At 51.9% G+C, this 17,418-nt stretch overlaps 1 protein-coding gene and 1 long non-coding RNA gene across 6 annotated transcripts in view; one reads left to right on the forward strand and one right to left on the reverse strand.

The window, feature by feature from the left end:
• GATA4 (GATA binding protein 4) overlaps window positions 1-12,562 on the reverse strand; it is a 32,194-nt gene extending 19,632 nt beyond the window's left edge. For 2 of the 4 annotated variants that reach the window (XM_063330682.1, XM_063330681.1), the window contains exon 1: window positions 11,670-12,403. In XM_063330682.1, the coding sequence (XP_063186752.1) occupies window positions 11,670-12,195 (526 nt within the window). In that variant the 5' untranslated portion in view covers window positions 12,196-12,403. Of the gene's footprint in view, window positions 1-11,669; window positions 12,404-12,428 lie in introns of those variants that run through there. The other 2 variants (XM_063330684.1, XM_063330683.1) reach the window with 2 other exon arrangements.
• Window positions 12,563-12,667: 105 nt separating this feature from the next.
• LOC134513653 (uncharacterized) lies at window positions 12,668-16,749 on the forward strand. Of its 2 annotated transcripts, none has more exons than XR_010070478.1 (3): window positions 12,668-12,778; window positions 13,727-13,885; window positions 15,903-16,749. It is a non-coding gene; the product is annotated as an uncharacterized LOC134513653 (long non-coding RNA). The 2 variants fall into 2 exon arrangements; XR_010070479.1 differs by lacking the exon at window positions 12,668-12,778 and adding an exon at window positions 12,810-12,883.
• The last annotated feature ends 669 nt before the right edge of the window (window positions 16,750-17,418 follow it).

A 17,418-nucleotide genomic window follows, 5' to 3' on the forward strand; every position in this document is an offset into this window, starting at 1 on the left:
ATGAAGAGCGTGGTCTGTCGGGTTCCCCATGGCTGGCATCTGGCTCTAATTTGTCATCAAGCATGACACAGCCTTCACGTGCCCTTGGCCCTCTCGACCTCCTACAGAGCAACTGATGATGTGGCACTTAGGGACATGGTTTAGTGGTGGACTTGGCAGTGTTAGGTTTACAGCTGGACTTGATGATCTTAAAGGTCTTTTCCAGCCTAAATGATTCTATGATTCTATGAGCTGAAAATCCTTAAACCATGGGAACCCACTGACTTGTGGCCGTACGCCCCAGTGCAGCATCAGTCTGTCTCATGGTGACCATCTGTCTGTCTGTAGAGGTGACTACCAGCACCCAAGTGGACCAAAGCCAGGGCCAGCTCCGGGCCCAGGGAAACTGGTGCTGTTTGGGATCATTACAAAGACACCAGGGAGCAGCTGGGCAGATGTATGCAGACAACAGAGCCAGTAGTGGGAGAAGGCACAAGGGGACACAGCACAAACGAGAGGCTGGGCATTAGGAAAAGGGTTTTCGTTAGGAGCCGGGGGAATCTCCATCCCTGGGCATTTCCAAGCCTCATCCAGGCGGATCCACAGCTGACCTCAGCTACTGCCAGTGGTTGTCCTGCTTCAAGCAGGAGGCTGGACTAGAGATCCCTCCAACGTGTGTTTCTACAGTCCTGCAACTTCAGAAACTCAAAGTTGATTTGTTTTTCTTTCCCAGACTGGTACAGATCAGAGAAGAAGACATTTATCCAAGTCAAATGGGCAACATCCTGCTTGTAGGAATACAAATAATTGTATTATTGTTATCATGTGTGTGCGTGTATTATACGTGTGTATGTAATACGTACATTTATATAAATTTACATATTTGTATATATACACACATACACCATGTCCTTAAGAATGCCGTCGTAGCAAGCTCGGAGTCATCTCTGATCAATTCTCTCTGGTTTTGCGACTAGAATTATTACTCTATGGCTATATAGAACATAGCTGTATAGAACCATGTATGTATATATTTATATATACATACACAAATATAACACACACACATATATAAACCCCCACCACACTTTATATATATAAAACATATAGATGCCATGTATAGTAATATATGAAATACGTAGGGTATATATTGCTCTGAGCTCCGAACATGACGGCACGAACAAATATTGATTATCATGTGCCTATTCAACCCCCCCCCTCAGCCCCAGTTTTCTTCAGCTCGCTAATTTAGACACAGGCTCTGACTCCAACTGGGAGGTGATAAATACGCTGGCAAATAACCATGCAGAGGAGTTACAGCAAAATAAGCCAGGCCAGATCCTGGCCTCCCTACGGGCCGCCAGCCAGGGACAAACAAAAAGGTGTTTACTACGGTTCATCGCGTTATAGGGGACGGTCAGTTTGCCTAAACCCCTGGCCCTTCGCTTTTCCTCTTTTCTTAGTTATTCCGCACGTTAAGTCAACTCAGCCCCCGAGCGGGGCAGGAGGACGGAGCGATTCTCCCGGCCGCCGATAAAGCATCTGCAAAGGTCAGTTTGCGCAGAAACTGCAGCCCGGACCAATAAACCGGCAGGTACCGGACTTATCAGGGCAACATATAACTTGCAGTTTTTCTAACTCAATTGATTGGACTTTTTATCTAAAATAACAGGCATTATAAGATAGGCGAAAGTCGAGATAAGGAAGAAAATTGAGTAGGTCTCGAATCAAGAGATCAGCTCGGGGACAGGTTCAAACTCCCACAACCTGCCCCGCAGGAATCAATGAAAGTTTCCTGGCGTCGTCCGCTCATTTTGAAAACACTGCTGAAAGTTGAGCGAACTTTGAGACCGCGGCGTTTATTCTGTGATTATAATTAACCTGCTCACCCGTTGTTATTGATTTTGCGCGAAGGGAGGTGACAGAGGCTCACTGGGATGTTGGTTTAGGAGTAGAAATGGTTGGAGAGAGGAGGCAGCGGGGCAGGCAGAGAGCCCTGACGGGGGGAGACCCTGCCCTGGTTGGGGGCAAAGGGAAGGGGGAACAAGGGGGATTGTAGAATCATAGAATGGTTAGAGTTGGAAGGAACCTTAAAGCTCATCCAGTTCTAGCCCCCTGCCCTGGGCAGGGACGCCTCCCACCAGACCAGGTTGCTCCAAGCCCCGTCCAACCTGGCCTTGAACCCCTCCAGGGATGCGGCAGCCACAGCTTCTCTGGGCAACCTGGGCCAGGGGCTCACCACCCTCTCAGTAAACAATTTCTTCCTGATATCTCATCTAAATCTCCCCTCTTTGCCCCTCCTGCTTGTGGTCCCTCCTGGTGGGATCTGGGCAAACCCTGGAGGAGGTCAGATCTTCACATCCAGAGGGTCAGGGTCAATCAGAGAGCATCAATGATGTGCCCCGTTGAAGCCATGAAGGGCCAAACGTGGGAAGCCCCTGGAGAAAAGCCTCGGTGGTGCCCAGGATCCAGAGCATCCTCCCAGCCCTGGGGAGCATGAGGAGGAGACACCTCCCAAGCCAGCTCCCTCTCTCGTGCGCCGCATCACCAAGGCGTGTCCCAACGCAGTGTCCTTCCCAGCAGCCTGTCCCCGGAGCAGCCAGCCCCTGGGGCCAGTGCTCCCTTCCCAAAATAATCTCAGACATCTGGGGGCCAAACATGTCATTCGGAGGAGTCCTGATGTCTGGGGCTTGCCTCCTCGCTGATTTTTTTACAGCTCCAGCGCTGCAAGCCCTGAATATTTAATAATGATGGCTCCCTGGCTTGCGAACCCAAGAACTTGGAAAGGAGTTTAAATAATAAATATTGGATTATTTTTATGTCTCTTCTAGAGTTTTAACATGTAGGAATCAGGGTTTCCCAGCTTTTCTCTTGTCCAGAAAAGTTTCTCCTTCCCTTCCTGCAAAACCAAAGCCTGTCGTACATGACTTCAGAAGCTGGAGCTTGAAGGAAAAACGGGATGAAATAAATGAAGCACCAGGGCCAGCAAGAGCCGAAAAGCAGACAAGAGGCAGATGCCTCCCAAACTGCTCAGAGATGTTTGCAGAGCCAAAGGAGACTCCCCCAGCCCTCGAGGCCAGAGGACAACCTACGACTTGCCTAAATATTATAGACCGTGCGAGCAGGAGCAGTGAAAAAAAAAAGCAAGAATTGGCAAAACCTTGCTCCGAGGGAGAGGTCTGGTCTCCTTCTCCCCCCCCCAGCCCCGGCTCCATCTTTGCCCACAAATTCTTTTGCTGGGCTCAGGTTTTAACATTTTAGGAGACCCCGATGGCACCAGGTGCCCAGCCCTGCTCCGGCACCCCCAAAATACATGAGGCCGCGGCTGGAAGCATCGACCTGAGGAGAACGGCTGAGTTTTGGGAAGGAGAACGAGAGCAGGCAGTGGCATCCCACCACGGGACGTCTCCTGAAATGCTCCCCCGGCAGACACCGACCATAATTCCGAGGGATTAGGAGGAAAACATTTCCAAGGCGGTGATTTCCTTCTCCCAGATTCAGAAGCTGTCGGTACCAGTCCCTGGTAGAGATGGGAGATCGGCCCCGCTGCGTCCCTCGCCCCACCTCTGCTGGAAAACTCACTTTTCCTTCACTTGCCATGAATTTATTTAATTATTTCCCCCCCCCCCTTCACAAACAAAACGAATGTCCGAGTCTCTCCCAAGGCTGGCGTGCGCCGTTCCAGCCCCGCTGGCTGCGATAAGGGCTTCACCGGCTTGACGGGTCACTAAAAATAATTTAAAAAAATAAAAAAAGCACAAATCCCTTCGTTCCGCAACGTATAAACCAAGTGGCTGTTTTCCAGAAAGGAAAAAGAAAAAGTCACACTGTTTTTTGTTTTGTTTTTTTTTTTTTCTCTGAGAAAAACCTCTAGGTCGCCATATGATTTGCGGGGGGGGGGGTGAGGGGGGGGGGCGGGGGGGCTGCGTTTCTTCCCTATGGAAACTTCTTGCGTGGGCCTGATCCTGCAGCAGCGCCCGGTGAACCTCCTTCTGCTTTAAAACAAGGATGGTTTGAGCTCTGGGGAAGCAAGATGGGGGGGGGGTGGGGGGGTGTTTGTGGTTATTTTTTTTTTTTCACAGCCCATACTGAATGTCTTTTATAAGGGGGGGCCTGATTCTGCAAGCCTTGCCTGGGGGGAAGCAGCAGGATTGGCCTCGGAAAGGCAGAGAAAGCAGCAGAAAGACGGGGGAAGGACACGACTTTGTCCCCCTTCCAAGCAAAGGGCGCATCCTACATTTAGGTGTCCACCTAATTAAGCAAAAACGACAAAACACACCGAACCCTCTGCGCCAGCAAATAACTGAGGGAAAAAAAAAAAAAAAAATTAAAAAAAAATCACCCAGCAATTCTTGGAAAAGGAAAAAAAAAAAGGATTTTCACTTCCAGCGGCCGCTGTCCCAAACTTTGGCTTTAAAATCCAGCCCTGGCCGAAAAAAAAAAAAACCTGAAAGCTGAAATATTTCAGCGCCGACAGCGGGGTCGGATCGACGTCCAGCTTTGAAAATCTCTGCCCGGGATCTTCTTTCCTGGCAGACCCGGCACCCACCCTCCTCCCTGCTCTATTTTTTTTTTTTTTTTTGGGGGGGGGGGGGGGGGAAGGGGGGGGAGCTGAGAAAATCCGAAAAAAAAAAAAACAGCGGGGAAAAAAAAAACAAAACCCACCGGTGTTTAAAAGGGTGCGATCGCAGGGGGAAACGCTGCCAACTCCAGCATTGCCCGCAGCAAGTCACCTTCCGAAAAAACTGCAAGGGGAAAAAAAAAGCCAAAAAAACCACCAACGAACACCCCCCCGCCCCCATTTCTGCCTTACAACGGCTCGGCGCGGTGCAAACGTGGTTTGGGGGTTTTTTTTTCATTTTCAAAAGAGCCTTTAATACCCCTCGTAGCAGCCGCTGCGAAGGCAGCGCTGATGGAATTGTTTTCAAGCGCTGTCACGCACGTGTGGGCACCCGGGTGGAAAGACCTCACTGCTCAGGCACGGCAGATAATTGGGTTTAATTTCTCATTACAGATGTATTTACAGCTTGGACCGGTCACCGCGACCGATGACGTGGGGAAAACTTGTAAAAACCGGAGAATTTTTAATATTTTGCCGCTGTCACAGCCAGCCGCGAGGTTTTTGCCCCACAGATGGGACCCAAAAGGTTTTTTTTATTCCCCTAAAAATGAATTTAAAAAAAAAAATTAAAAAAAATCAATGCAACCTCATGATGAAATTTGCTTTTACAGTTCGGGTGAGTTTGGGAGGTAAGACCATGTTCTCGGATATTTCCCTGGCTTTTTAAGCGGCTTTTCGCACGCGCACGCCGAAGGCGTATTTACACCTTCCTGCCAGACGGCAGCGTGAATTCGGGATCCCATCGACGAGGTGAATATTTGGCCCTCCCCATCTCCCCTTTTTGCACTCCCACGGGCAGAATTACACACATTTTTTTTTTTTTTTCCCCCATTTCCCCCCCCCCCCGCCCCAAAGCAAACCCTGCCCATAACAACCCCACCTTGCCGTTGGCAGCGTCATCGCGTTATTCGGGGATCACACCTCCCCGTAACACGGGGCTGGGGCGTCTGTCCCAGCCAAAAAAAGAAAAAAAAAAAACCCAAATAAATCTGCGTTTCTGCCTTTTTTTCTCAGCGTGAGCAAAACCGGCTGCTTTAAACCCAAATCTGAGCTCTGGCCACGGCTCCCCGCCTGGTTTCGCAGCCAGGGGTGAGCCCCAAATGGGAGGCAGACGCTTCGTTAAGTCTTTTTATAACAAGGTTGCAAAAGGCTGGAAGGACCCGAGATGTTCGGCTGCATCCCCCCCACCATCCTCCGCCTTGTGCCCCCCCGCAAGGAGCGTCACCGAGATGGGGGAGACCCACAAATATCCCATTTCTGCCCCTCCTTTTCAGCAAGGGAACTGTAAGGGAGGGAAGGACGCAGCAGGTTGGGGTGCCAGGGCAGGGAATTTGGGAAAGAAAACCTCCTTGATACATTATATAGGGGACAGAATATATTTACAATCCCATTTTTCCTACGTGCGCCGGGCTTGAGGAGCAAAAATTTCAGCCCGGAGCCCTGCGTCGATGAGAAACAAGGTCTCTGCAGGTTTGAGGACTACTCTAAAAATTTCATTTATATGGGATTTTCCTAAAAATTTTTTCACGTTCTATGATTCTATGAAAGAATTGCATTTTTCCACCTGTATTTTAGCAGCTTCAGCCGCAACAGGCTGCCGACCTTCAGGTGCCAAAACTTGCTCATCTCACCACGCTGCCGCTTTTTCACCCGGTTTGGGATTTTATTTGCTGGTTGGCGCTTGGCTGGAGGTTGGTTGTTGTGGTTGGTTTTTTTTTTTTCCACAAGGCATCCTTAATTTTACACTTGTTGGGAGCAAGATAATTTGCCCCATTAAAAATACCCGGCTGCGTCGGGGATAACCAGCTTTGGGAATTATTTCTCTGCCTGCCGAGCCAAGGTTTCTCCATCATCAGAGGAGCACGGAGGGAGCAGGATCGGGCCCAATTTCCCTGGGGAAACACCAGATAAACCCTCATCTATTTCCAAGGGTTTCGCTTCTTTCTCCCCCAAAACCCGATGGAAAGAAATACAGAAAGAGCAAAATGTAAGCTGTCTCTTAAAAAAAAAAAATCACTGTTATCGCTCCAGGGACAAAGACACGCACGCAAATGCGTGTGTGGAGGAGAAAAATAGTTAATCCTGGCTTAATAAAGTCTCAGATTCAGGGCCACCATCCACCACATTAAGTTTTACCGCTTGACAAAAATTCATTAGCTTTTATAACATATTGTATACTACGCCATGGCTGTTCTATGCATCATATGCATTTGTATTCGGTAATAAAGTGTTTTCGGTTATTCGGTATTCGGTTATTCGGTAATAAAGCAGTTTTCAATGAAGGAACCATATTGTTAATGAGTGTGATATAGTGCCCACGTTGGGGATATTTTTATTCCTATCTTTGCTGTATTTACAGTTTAAAATACCCTTTTGGGGGATTTGTGCGGGTAATAATCACTTGTGTGCTTGAGCTTGATCTTGCATCCCTTAATTCCGTGGGTTTCATCCCGAGTCCCAGACTGATGGGTGACAATTAAATTAGGCAGGAGAGCAGACGGCGGCTTGAAACCGGCGGGGGGGGGGGGAACAAAGCCCTGGGCCAAGCTTCCCCGCCGGCAGAGACGAGGTGAGAAATGCAAAACGGGGGATGTAGGGTCCTGTGCAAAATACAGACACCTCCTACAGTCCCATCCCTCCATTCTGAGGTCCCATCACTCCATCCTGCGCTCCCATTCCTTTGTCCTACAGCCCCATTCCTCCATCCTATGGCCCCATCCTTCCATCCTAAGGTCCTATCACTCTATCCTATGGTCCTGTCTCTTTGTCCTGCAGCCCCATCCCTCCGTCCTGCAGCCCCATCACTCCATCCTATGGCCCCATCCCTCCTTCCTAACGTCCAGTCCCTCCATCCTCTGGCCCCATCACTCCATCCTATGGCCCCATCATTCCATCCTAAGCTCCCATCACTCTATCCTATGGTCCTGTCTCTTTGTCCTGCAGCCCCATCACGCCATCCTATGGCCCCATCCCTCCATCCTACGGTCCCATCCCTTCATCCTACATCTCCATCCCTCCATCCTATGGCGCAATCCCTCCATCCTATGGCACAATCCCTCCATCCAACGGCCCCATCCTTCCATCCTAAGGTCCCATCCCTCCATCCTATGGCTCCGTCCTTCCATCCTAAGGTCCAATCCCTCCATCCTACAGCCCTATCGCTCCATCCTACGGTCTCATCCCTCCGTCCTGTGGCCCCATCACTCCATCCTACGGCCCCATCCTTCCATCCTACGGTCCCATCACTCTACCCTACGGTCCCATCACTCCATCCCACTGCCCCATCCCTCCATCCTAAGGTCCCACCACTCCATCCTGCAGCCCCATCCCTCCAAGGGCAGGACAGCAGAGGTTCTGGGCTCCCCCCCTCGCCCGCTGCTCCACAGGGAGCGGCCAACTCATCCTTAGGTGCGTGGGGAAGGTCAGGGGCTGCTTGTAGGGCAGAGAGTTGTAACAAATGCTGATGAGTCACCGGGAATGCCGGCCAGGGGGACGCTACAGGGCAAATCTCTTAGCATCCCTATGGGAAAGCTTAAGATCTGATTCACCATCTCTCCCCCACCAGCAGCAGAGAGGACATTTTCCAACCCAGCAGCGTCTGCTCCGGGCTTTGATCTTCCCAGATGCTGCTGCTGTGTTCAAACGGTGCCTGTTCGGGGAACCCTGACTTCGAGTCAGTCCAAACAAAATGCAGAGCACCCAGCAGAAATGCCCACAGCCCCATCAGCCTCCTCTGTGCCAAGAAAAAAAGAAAAACCCCGCTGGTTGGTTTGGGGGGTTTTTTTGTGTGAAAAGACAAATTATAGGGGCTGAGGATGGCAAAGCAGGATCTGGCCCTCCATCCCCAGCCTGGAAACATCCAGGAGGCAGAGGGATGGATTCCCCCCAGCTCCCGTGCCGCCCTCGATCCCCGCTCCCCTCCACCCGGGGAAGGGGAAAGGGGCAAACTGCCCATCTGTGCTAATTTTGGGACAGATTTCCAGAGGTTTTCGGCTCTGGCAGGGAAGTCTCCTGAAAGGGGGGACTTTGCAGCCGGTCCTTTTCATGCCTCATTAAGTCGGGAATTCACTGTAGCCCCATCCCAGGCGATGCCCGGAGCAAGTTCACGGCCTCAGCCGCAGGGTCTGATCCTGCCCTTCAGGTGAATGAAATCATTCGCCAAAGTTACCCTGAAAAGCCCAAATTTGGCATTTTGAACTCACTCCAGGGAAAGTTTTTCAAATAGGCCCATGTGATTTACGCAGCCGTCCTTCCCAGAGGATGGCTGCCCTCACAGAGCTGCATTGACAGGTTTTAATTCCTCTTAATAAAAAAAAAAAAAAAAAAGCAATAAGTTCTTTATTTCTTGAGCAGAAATAAAGAGATTCTTGCTTTTCCCATTTTCTATCACCTTTTTACACAGTTTCACCAAACTTTCCCAAGCGCATTTCTTCACAGCGGGGAAAAAAAATGCCATAGACTGCATATCTGTGTCTGCCTAGCCGGCTACACCTGCAGAGACTTGCTCTTAGTTATTAAATAAATGGTAATAATTAATATTCTAATGATCCCAGGGGCGCTCTGCAATTAGCACTATCCAAAGGTGACAGTTCTCCGGGAAGAAAAATCACTGGAGGGACACGAGAGCGCTGCAAAAATCCCTTGATTTAATAAAGCCTTGCGCAAGGATTGTGTTTCTACCTTGAGATTCCTCATTGTCCAGAGAATAAAAATACCTTTATTGCTAAGGAAAGGCAGAGGAAGGAGCCTGGGCTCCACCGTGCCAGGGACTGAGCTCGGATGTGTTATTGAGGCGGGTCTGTGATGGGTGCAATCCACAATGGTGTTTCCCTCCTATTAAATCTTTCAGTTTTTCAGCCCATCGGGGCTTTTCACCCTCGCTTATCCAAAAAAAAAAACAAACCCAACACCTTCTCCCCGCTCAGAAACCACCAGCCGGCTTTTATGTGCTTCATACCACCCCCCTCAATACCCGCAGCCTGGGCAAAGCGTCCCTCCGGCGTCGGGAAGGGACCCGGGGGTGGGGGGGGGAGTCCGGCTGCATCCCGGTGCCGAGAAGGGACCCGGTTGGGAACAGCCCGGCCGCGTCCCGACTTCGGGAGAAGAGGGGAAGGGGTAGGTCTGGACCTTCAACCACTTTTGCCTTCCAAAAAAAAAAAATCCATTTTAATCCCCAATTTAAAACTTTTCAGATTTCAGGATTTTTTTTTATTTCTTTTTCTTTTTTTTTTCTTTTACCAAAACCGAACATTTTTTATTTAAACCCAATTTCTGTTTCCACAATTCATTCGAGGCAGAGGCGAAATCAGACCCACCGCTAATAAATCCCCCGGGTTTCTGCCGCGCTGCCCTCGGTGATGCCGGAGGCGACGCCGCGAATCCAGGACCCGGCGCTGGAAGGGAAGGGGCTCCCGGCTCCTTCCTCTTCCATTACAGACCACTAACATTTTCTGGACCGGCTCAACCCATCCCGGCTTCCCGCTGCGACTTAGGAGCCCGGATAAAAAAGCACTTTTTGCCACCAAAAGACAGGCTGCAACCTGCGAAACCGCCGCTTAACTCAGGGCTTGAAAAGCCAAAATCACTACACTCAATCTCCAGCACCTTAAAAGCTGCCGGGTATTTTTGCAACTGCAATTTTTCATCTGCATTATTTTGGTTTTAAGTTATTTTTATTACTAAGAGCCCTTTTGAGACCATCGCAAAAGCAAAAAGGTGGTATTTTTTTTTCCTAAGGAAGAGACGGCATGGTAGTCAAATACGAATGCGCGTATGTCCTAGTTGATAATATTCAGTTATTACTTAATTATTTGATTCATCCTGCCTTTTTTTCTTACGCTTTCTACCTTCACGTGGCTTCCCAAAAACATTGCCTGCTTGGCCAAAACTTTATCCTTAAAGACAATCTGCTCCCCATTTTAAGCAATTTCATAATGCCCAAAGAAAAGCAAAAGGCATCGGCAAGGCCAAGCCTTCACCGATGCCCAACTTTCCTTTCTTTAGCGTCTTAAAATAATGCTAAAGATAACACAAATCTTGCTGCACTGGAGGGAAAAATTACCCTCCAAAATTCAGGTTAAAGAACGCAAAATTAAAATGCATCTGCAGACAAATTTTCATCACGTTCTTTGTTAACCCCGACCCCGACAGAAATACCTTCATGGAGAGAAGGCGGGGAAGAAAAAAGAGTTTATGAAATCGCGATGCAGAGATGTGCCCTGCATTTCTCCCCTCCCTTTCTCCCTTTTCCACCATCTAAAATATAAAGTGATATTTTAAGCCATTTCTGGTCGGAGGAGCCAGGGGCGTTTAATGAAATGAAAGGCTCCGAGATCGGGATCGGCAGGAGAGGTCAGGGCTGAGATTTTTTTGGGCAAGGAGACGCCAAAATATAGGGCTGGGTCGATACGATGTGCCTGCGAGTCCCCCCAAAAGCGTGATAATAAATGTGGATGCATTTCTTTTCCTCCTTTTCCATCGTCTCTACCCCCTCAGCACCAAATTTCCTTTTGCTTGCCCTTTTTCCAGCCTAACCGCCCTTCCCAAAAATTTAAAAAAGACATAACATAAAATAGCCCAAAAGGAAGATCTGGGATTCACGGGCCAAACTCTGATTTCCTCCTTTTCCAAACAAATTTCACCCATTTTACACCTAAAGAAAGCCCAGGAAGGGGGTGCATGCATGCCCATGGAGAATCGTGGTCCTGCACAACCACGGTCATCCCCAACGCAGCCCCGGAATCCCTGTGGAACTGACTGTGGAGCCAGCAGGCCCTTACGCGAGAGTTCGGCACATCGCATTTTACTGCTCAGGGCCTAAATTAAATTATACTTCCTTTTTTTTTTTTTTTTTTCTTTTAAAGTGTGGTCCTTGAGGGTCTTTTGAAATGGTGATTTTGTATGTGTGCAACCACACGACGGTGGGGACCCCCAGGTTTTGCAGCCAGAGAGGGCGGCTCTGGCGAATATCCCGAATTTCTCCTTCAAATTTGGGGTCAAACCAAATTGCCCACCAAATTCGGGGTGAAACCCTCCCTCCCCTACCCCCAATCCCGGCTGCTGCACTCACCTATGTTGGCGTGCCGGGCGGCCGCGGGCGTCCCTCGGCTCTGCAGGTTGTGCAGCATGGGGCTGTCGAAGGGTGAAGAAGTCCAAGTGGTGGCCATTTCTGGGCTCATATAAGCCGGGTAAGGGCTGGAATAGGAGCTGCCGAACCCCCTGGTGTACTGCTCCCTCCCGTTAGCCGAAAGGTTCAAGGAGCTGCTGTAAGCCGCCGCGGCTTCCCGGGAAGAGGTGGCGGGGATGGGGGTGCTGGTGGAGAAGGAGAACCGAGGTGACACAGGAGGGTGAGAAGATCCGGGGTTGTAAGCGACGCTTTCGGCTCCGGGTTGAGTCCAGATGGAGTGGCTGGAGACGGGGCTGCCTTGCTGGGAAGAGCCGCTGCTCTGGAGGTACGGCAGGCTGGGGAGCATGGAGGTGACCCTCGTGGTGGGCACGTAGACGGGGGACGCTGCGGCCGCGCTGTGCATGAAGCCACCTGCCCCCTCGTACGCCGGAGGGCCGGGGTTAGCTGCCATGGCTAAACTCTGGTACATCTCGCGATGGGCCCCCCCAAACCCCAGCCGGGTCCCCGGCCACAATCCGGAGCGATGGGGAGCGGGTGACAAACCCCAGGCTCAGCTTTCCCCTCCGGCGAGCGGTGGCCGGAGCGGTCTCGCGTGGGTACAACCTTCCAGCCAAAACCAAAACACCACCAGCGATGCAATTTTCCTCCAAAACACACCCCCCCCACCCTCCCCTCTTCCCCACCACCACCCTCCTTCCCCACCTTCAGCAGGTCCGGCCGCCGCTTCGAGACCCCCAAGTAAGAAGTCCGGGTCCCTCCGGGAGGAGAGATTTTTAGCTCCCGCCTGGATTTAGCTTCTCCCACCGGGCTCCATCCATCACCTCCCGCCCCCCCCCGCCCCCCCCCAACACGATGGGGATGGGCTGCTTAAAACCCTCGGTCAGTCTCCTCCCCCCTTTTTCTCCTTCTTTCCACCCCCCCCCCCCCCCCCCCGCCCCGTCCAACAGCCCCTCCGGGGGATGCAGGGGGAGATGCGGCCGGGGATGCGGGAGGAGGCGACGGCGCGGGGTGTGTGTGTGTGTGTCCCCCCCCGGGGCGGAGGAGATAAGGAGGTTAGAGCAGTTCGTGGCGGGGGGCGGGGGGGGGGGGGGGGGTTACACAGCCGGGAAGGTGAGAGACAGAGCGATGCTCTCTCCTAGAAAACCTTTGTCCCGCAGGTACGATCGGTGCTTTAAGTTGTTAATGGCCCCCGGGGGCGGCGTTTGATGTGGCGGCGGGGAGGCGACCCGGAGGCTGAAGCTGGGGAGGGCTGGGGGGGGGGGGGGTTAAATTAAATTAGGCAGACAGTGGGGAAAGGGCGGGGGGGGGGGGGAGGAGGAGGAGGAGGAAGAGGAAGGCTGGCTGGCTCGACCCTCCCACCCCGCGCCCGCCCCACGCGTGTCCGCAGCCCCCCAACGGCCGGCCACGCGTGGAGGGGCTTAAAAAGGGAGGGGGGGGGCATTAACAACTGGACTCCCCCATCAATGCTGCCCAGACCCACTTGTGAGCGGGAAGCAGACGCCAAACAACCCCCACAAACCCCCCCTCCCGGGTGTTTTTAATCGCTTTTCCCACATGGGACGGGGGCGACCCACTAGGGACCGGGGACGCCGTGGGTCCGGGGGTGGGGAAGGACACGGAGCAAGGGGGGTGCTTTGTCCCATGTGGGTTTGGTTTCTGATTTGGGGTCCTTTTGGGGGGTGTGGGGGGAATTTTGGGGGGGAAGGGCTGGTTTTCGGGCATGGCGCAGGCCGCGGGATGCCATGGAGGCCTTGCAATCTGGTGGCAATGCCGAGACCCCAAAAAAACAGTTGTGAGGGGGGGGGTCAGGATGAAATCACCCATCCCAAAGAGGGTCTGGGAAGGGCGTGAAGTGATCTGCAGACGCTGTTTTCTCTGCAGATCGTGGAGGGATCCTAGAAAACCATTTTACACCCGGAAAAAGGCTGGATGAGGGGGAGAATTATGGCACGGGACGGGGGGAATTATGGCCGGAGAAATAACTCTTGGGACTGATTTAGATTTAACTAGCAGATTCCCCAGGCTGAACCCCTCCGCCGGGCTGAATTTAGCAGCAGAAGAGATAACCGGGAGATAAGGACTGATACCCGGGGAGGAGAGCAGGAGACCGGGAGGCGGCGGAGGGAAGGGGGAGAAGCCGGAGGCAGCGTTGGGAAGGGGTAAGGATGGAAGCGAGCCGGGAAAAAAAGGGGGTTTAAAGGAGCTCTGCTCCACCCCAACCCCCCGAAACCCAGGGGATGGAGGAACGTGTGCGTGTAACCGGCCTAGGACGGAGCGTTCCCACGGGACCCCTCCAAAGCAGGATCCACAGGAGGGGAAAAAATGGGAGTGAATTCCCGCCTGCCTTAATAATGATGATAATAAAAAAATCAACCCCTCTCCCCCCCCAAAAAAGCAAAATCGAGCCCGAGGGGACAACAGGAGGACGCTTCCAGGGGAGGCCCGTGGGAAGGGGCTCGCCGGGGTCTCGGCGTGACGGGGAGGGGCGAGGGGACAGAGAAGCGCTACCCACCTTCGGTGTTTTGGGGGGGCAAGGGGTGGTGGGGGGTGAAGCCGTGGGGCAGGACCCCCCCCTCACTGCGGGGAAGGCAGAGGGCTATGAGATACCTGGCTCCTGCCCGCTCCTGCTTCGCAGCGCGGGGGTGGTTAGGGGCAGCGGGGGGGGGTCTGTCCGTGTCCCCCCCTTCCCTTGGCTCCCCAGTGTGGCCAGTCTCCCCAGTCCCACTCGCTGACTGGTTTGCCCACGTCACGTGGAAGTGGGCGGCGATGGGGGAGGAAAGAGGTGGGGAAGGGGGGCGGGGGGTGGGGGGTAAAGGAGGCCGGTATCTGTTGCACCATCAGCCGGGCGCCAGGTCTCATTGCCGTGCAAAAAAAAAAACAAAACAAAAAAACAAAAACGGAAAAAAGGAATAAAATAATAAAATCAAACCACCCCACGGACGGCCCAACGCTGCAGGCAAAGTCCAGCCCCGCTCCGCACCCCCCCACACTGGAGGGACACCCGTGCCCAGAAATTATAAGGCTATTTTTTTTTTTTGGGGGGGTGGGGGGGAGACACCCCACTTCCTCCTCAGCTCCCCAATCCCTTTGGAGGCAACCCCTTTCTTTGGGGGATATTGCACGGGCGTGGGGGGCGGGTGGGGGGATGGTTCGCCAGGGTCCTGCACCAAATCCTTCACGCTCCAAGCGGAGCGAAGAGGTGGCAGCTGCCCTCCCCTCCATCCCAGCCTTTTTGGGGTCGTCCCCCCCCCCAAAACTGGACACCCATCTCTTGCTTCCCCGTGCGCTGCAGAGGGTGTAAAGGATAATGGTGCAGCGCAGGGTGGGGGGGTCCCCACAGCCCCGCTCCCCGGGAATAACGCTCACATCCTTAATATTTCCTACACCCCACCTGCGGGGTTCCCCTTGGAAATGTGGGGGTGCTACCCGGCCGAGAGGGGGGACTAGAAGCAGCTTTTTAGGGGGGTCTGAAAGAAAAAAAAAAAATCTCTGAAGATATTAAAAATCTCCGTTTGAAAGAGGTGGAGGGATGTGGGGGAGAGGAAAGCGATTTATTGAGGGGGGGTAGAAAGCGAAGGGAGCACTTGAAGGTGTGGGGGGGGAGGGCACAGGAATTCTGGGGCTGGGAAACCCCCAAAAAAGGGATCTCCATCCCGGGGTGTGTGTGGAGGGGATGCCTGCGGGCATCGGCAGAGGCTAAAAACGCGGATAAAGTTAAATTCGGGCAAATCCACAAATATAGGTAGGAAGGTGGTTGGGGGGCACGTGTAGAAATAAAATTCCAAGGCGCATAAATACGGCAGGGGGAAATTTCGGCAGCGGTGCCCCTGTGTGTCTCGGAGACATTTATGCTTTAAGCACACGGGGGAAATAGGTTTGTGGTAATAAGTTTGTGGTTATATACATACAATGCAAATATTGCATATAGACGGGACTTAATGCATATTAGACGCGGGAACGTGTGTTTCGTATAAATATATATATACTCCCATACCTAAATATAGTGTAATTTATACCACGCGGTGTGTATAGATACATAAAAATATATCTTATGGACATATAAGTTTACGGACATACAGCTTATGAACACAGGGTTATCGGCACGCAGAGAAAGAAAGGAGAATTAAATATATCGATGTCTTGTCTTTTTTTTTTTTTTTCCTTTCCTCAAAGCAGCTGCAAATCCAGATGTGCAGGGTTTTGGACACGCATCTCCCTTTCCACGCCTTGCAAGATCCCGTGTGATTTTCTCTAGCGAAGCAGCGTTTTGCTGAAGCTTCGTTGAATTCCGACTGAATATCAGATATCAGCGCTTTCTTTAAAAAAAAAATAATAATAAAACCGAGGAAAAATCCAGTTAAAACCGATGAAAACTGCCCGAGCAGCTGTACCAGGAGCACAGACGATTTCAAGGACCTGCCTTGGCTTTGGCTTTTCTGTGAAGAAAACACACAAAAAAATTAATTCCCGTGGTGGGTTTTGCGTGTGTGCAGTCGGATCCAGCTTCTTTCAGCGGGGAAATATCAGTCCTTAGCGCCCAGCATCCCGAAAAAATCAGTGCCGTGAGGCGCTGAGCCCAACCCGGTGCAAACTAACAGCCGGGAGGGAGAGGGATGGATTTCAGTGACTTTTTATCCCGAAAAAAAAAAAAAAAAAAAAAAAAGCAGCAGAAGATGGGACACAGCAGAGCGCAGCGAAAAAAATCTCTGCTCCGCACTCGAAGGAGCTTTTTTTTCCCCCCCCTGGAATTTGCTCGCCCGCAAAGCGAAGAATTTAACGAAATCTGGCTGAAAATAACCCTGCGGAACAAATCTCGGCCTTTCCGCTCTCTTTTCCAGCCCCCTCTTGTCCCCCAGGGAGGAAAGAAACCCGTAAAATGCCGGGATTTTATTTTCTTTTGCCCGCATCGAAGTTAATTCCGCGGCGGTTTTAGAGTTAAAAAGTTCCGCGGCTGTTGATAGATGCCCCCGCGAGTGGCAGTGAACAAAAAAACTATTAAAAAAGAAAAAAAAAAAAAACACAACAAAAAAAAAATACACATTAGGAGTTGTGGATAGGGGGGTGTGTGAGGGGCAAAGTTGATTGAAAAATTTCTCCGCGGGGCCGTGCCGAAAAGTGAATTTTTAAAAAAATGCGGGGGAAAAAAAAAAAGGTTAAAAAATGAAAAAAAAAAAAAAAATCGAGCAAGTGTGGTTTCAGCAGAGAGAAAGGGATAAACGCAGCCGGCAGCTTTTAATTTTATTTATTTTTTTTAAATTATTTTAATTATTCCATGCCTTAGCTGCCAGCCGAGAAGGGGTCGGGGCGGGGGGGGCGGAGTACGGGCTGAGGGAGGGGACGGGCCACCCCGGGCCAGCGAGGGCGAGTAACCGGGCTCCAAAATACCGGTGCCCTTGGTTGGGTGGCACCTATGGGCGGTAGATATCTATAGGGGTATCTATAGGGGTATCTATAGGTATATAGGTATATATCTATAGGTATAGGTGCTGTGGAGGTGCAGGCGGGGGGGGCCGCACGCTGCTGTCTTGCAGTAGAGCGGCCGGGAAGTGGAATGGGGCGGGGGGGGGGTGGGGGTGGGGGGGTGTCCAAACTGGCAGAGCCTGGGCCCGGCTGCACCCCCGGTTTTGGGGTATTTCGAGGCAGGATCAGGCCGGGCGGGGGAGGGGGAGCCCTGTCAGCCCGGAGACATCCC

The sequence above is a fragment of the Chroicocephalus ridibundus genome, chromosome 3 (genome assembly GCF_963924245.1).
Source record: "Chroicocephalus ridibundus chromosome 3, bChrRid1.1, whole genome shotgun sequence".
Classification (NCBI taxonomy): domain Eukaryota; kingdom Metazoa; phylum Chordata; class Aves; order Charadriiformes; family Laridae; genus Chroicocephalus; species Chroicocephalus ridibundus.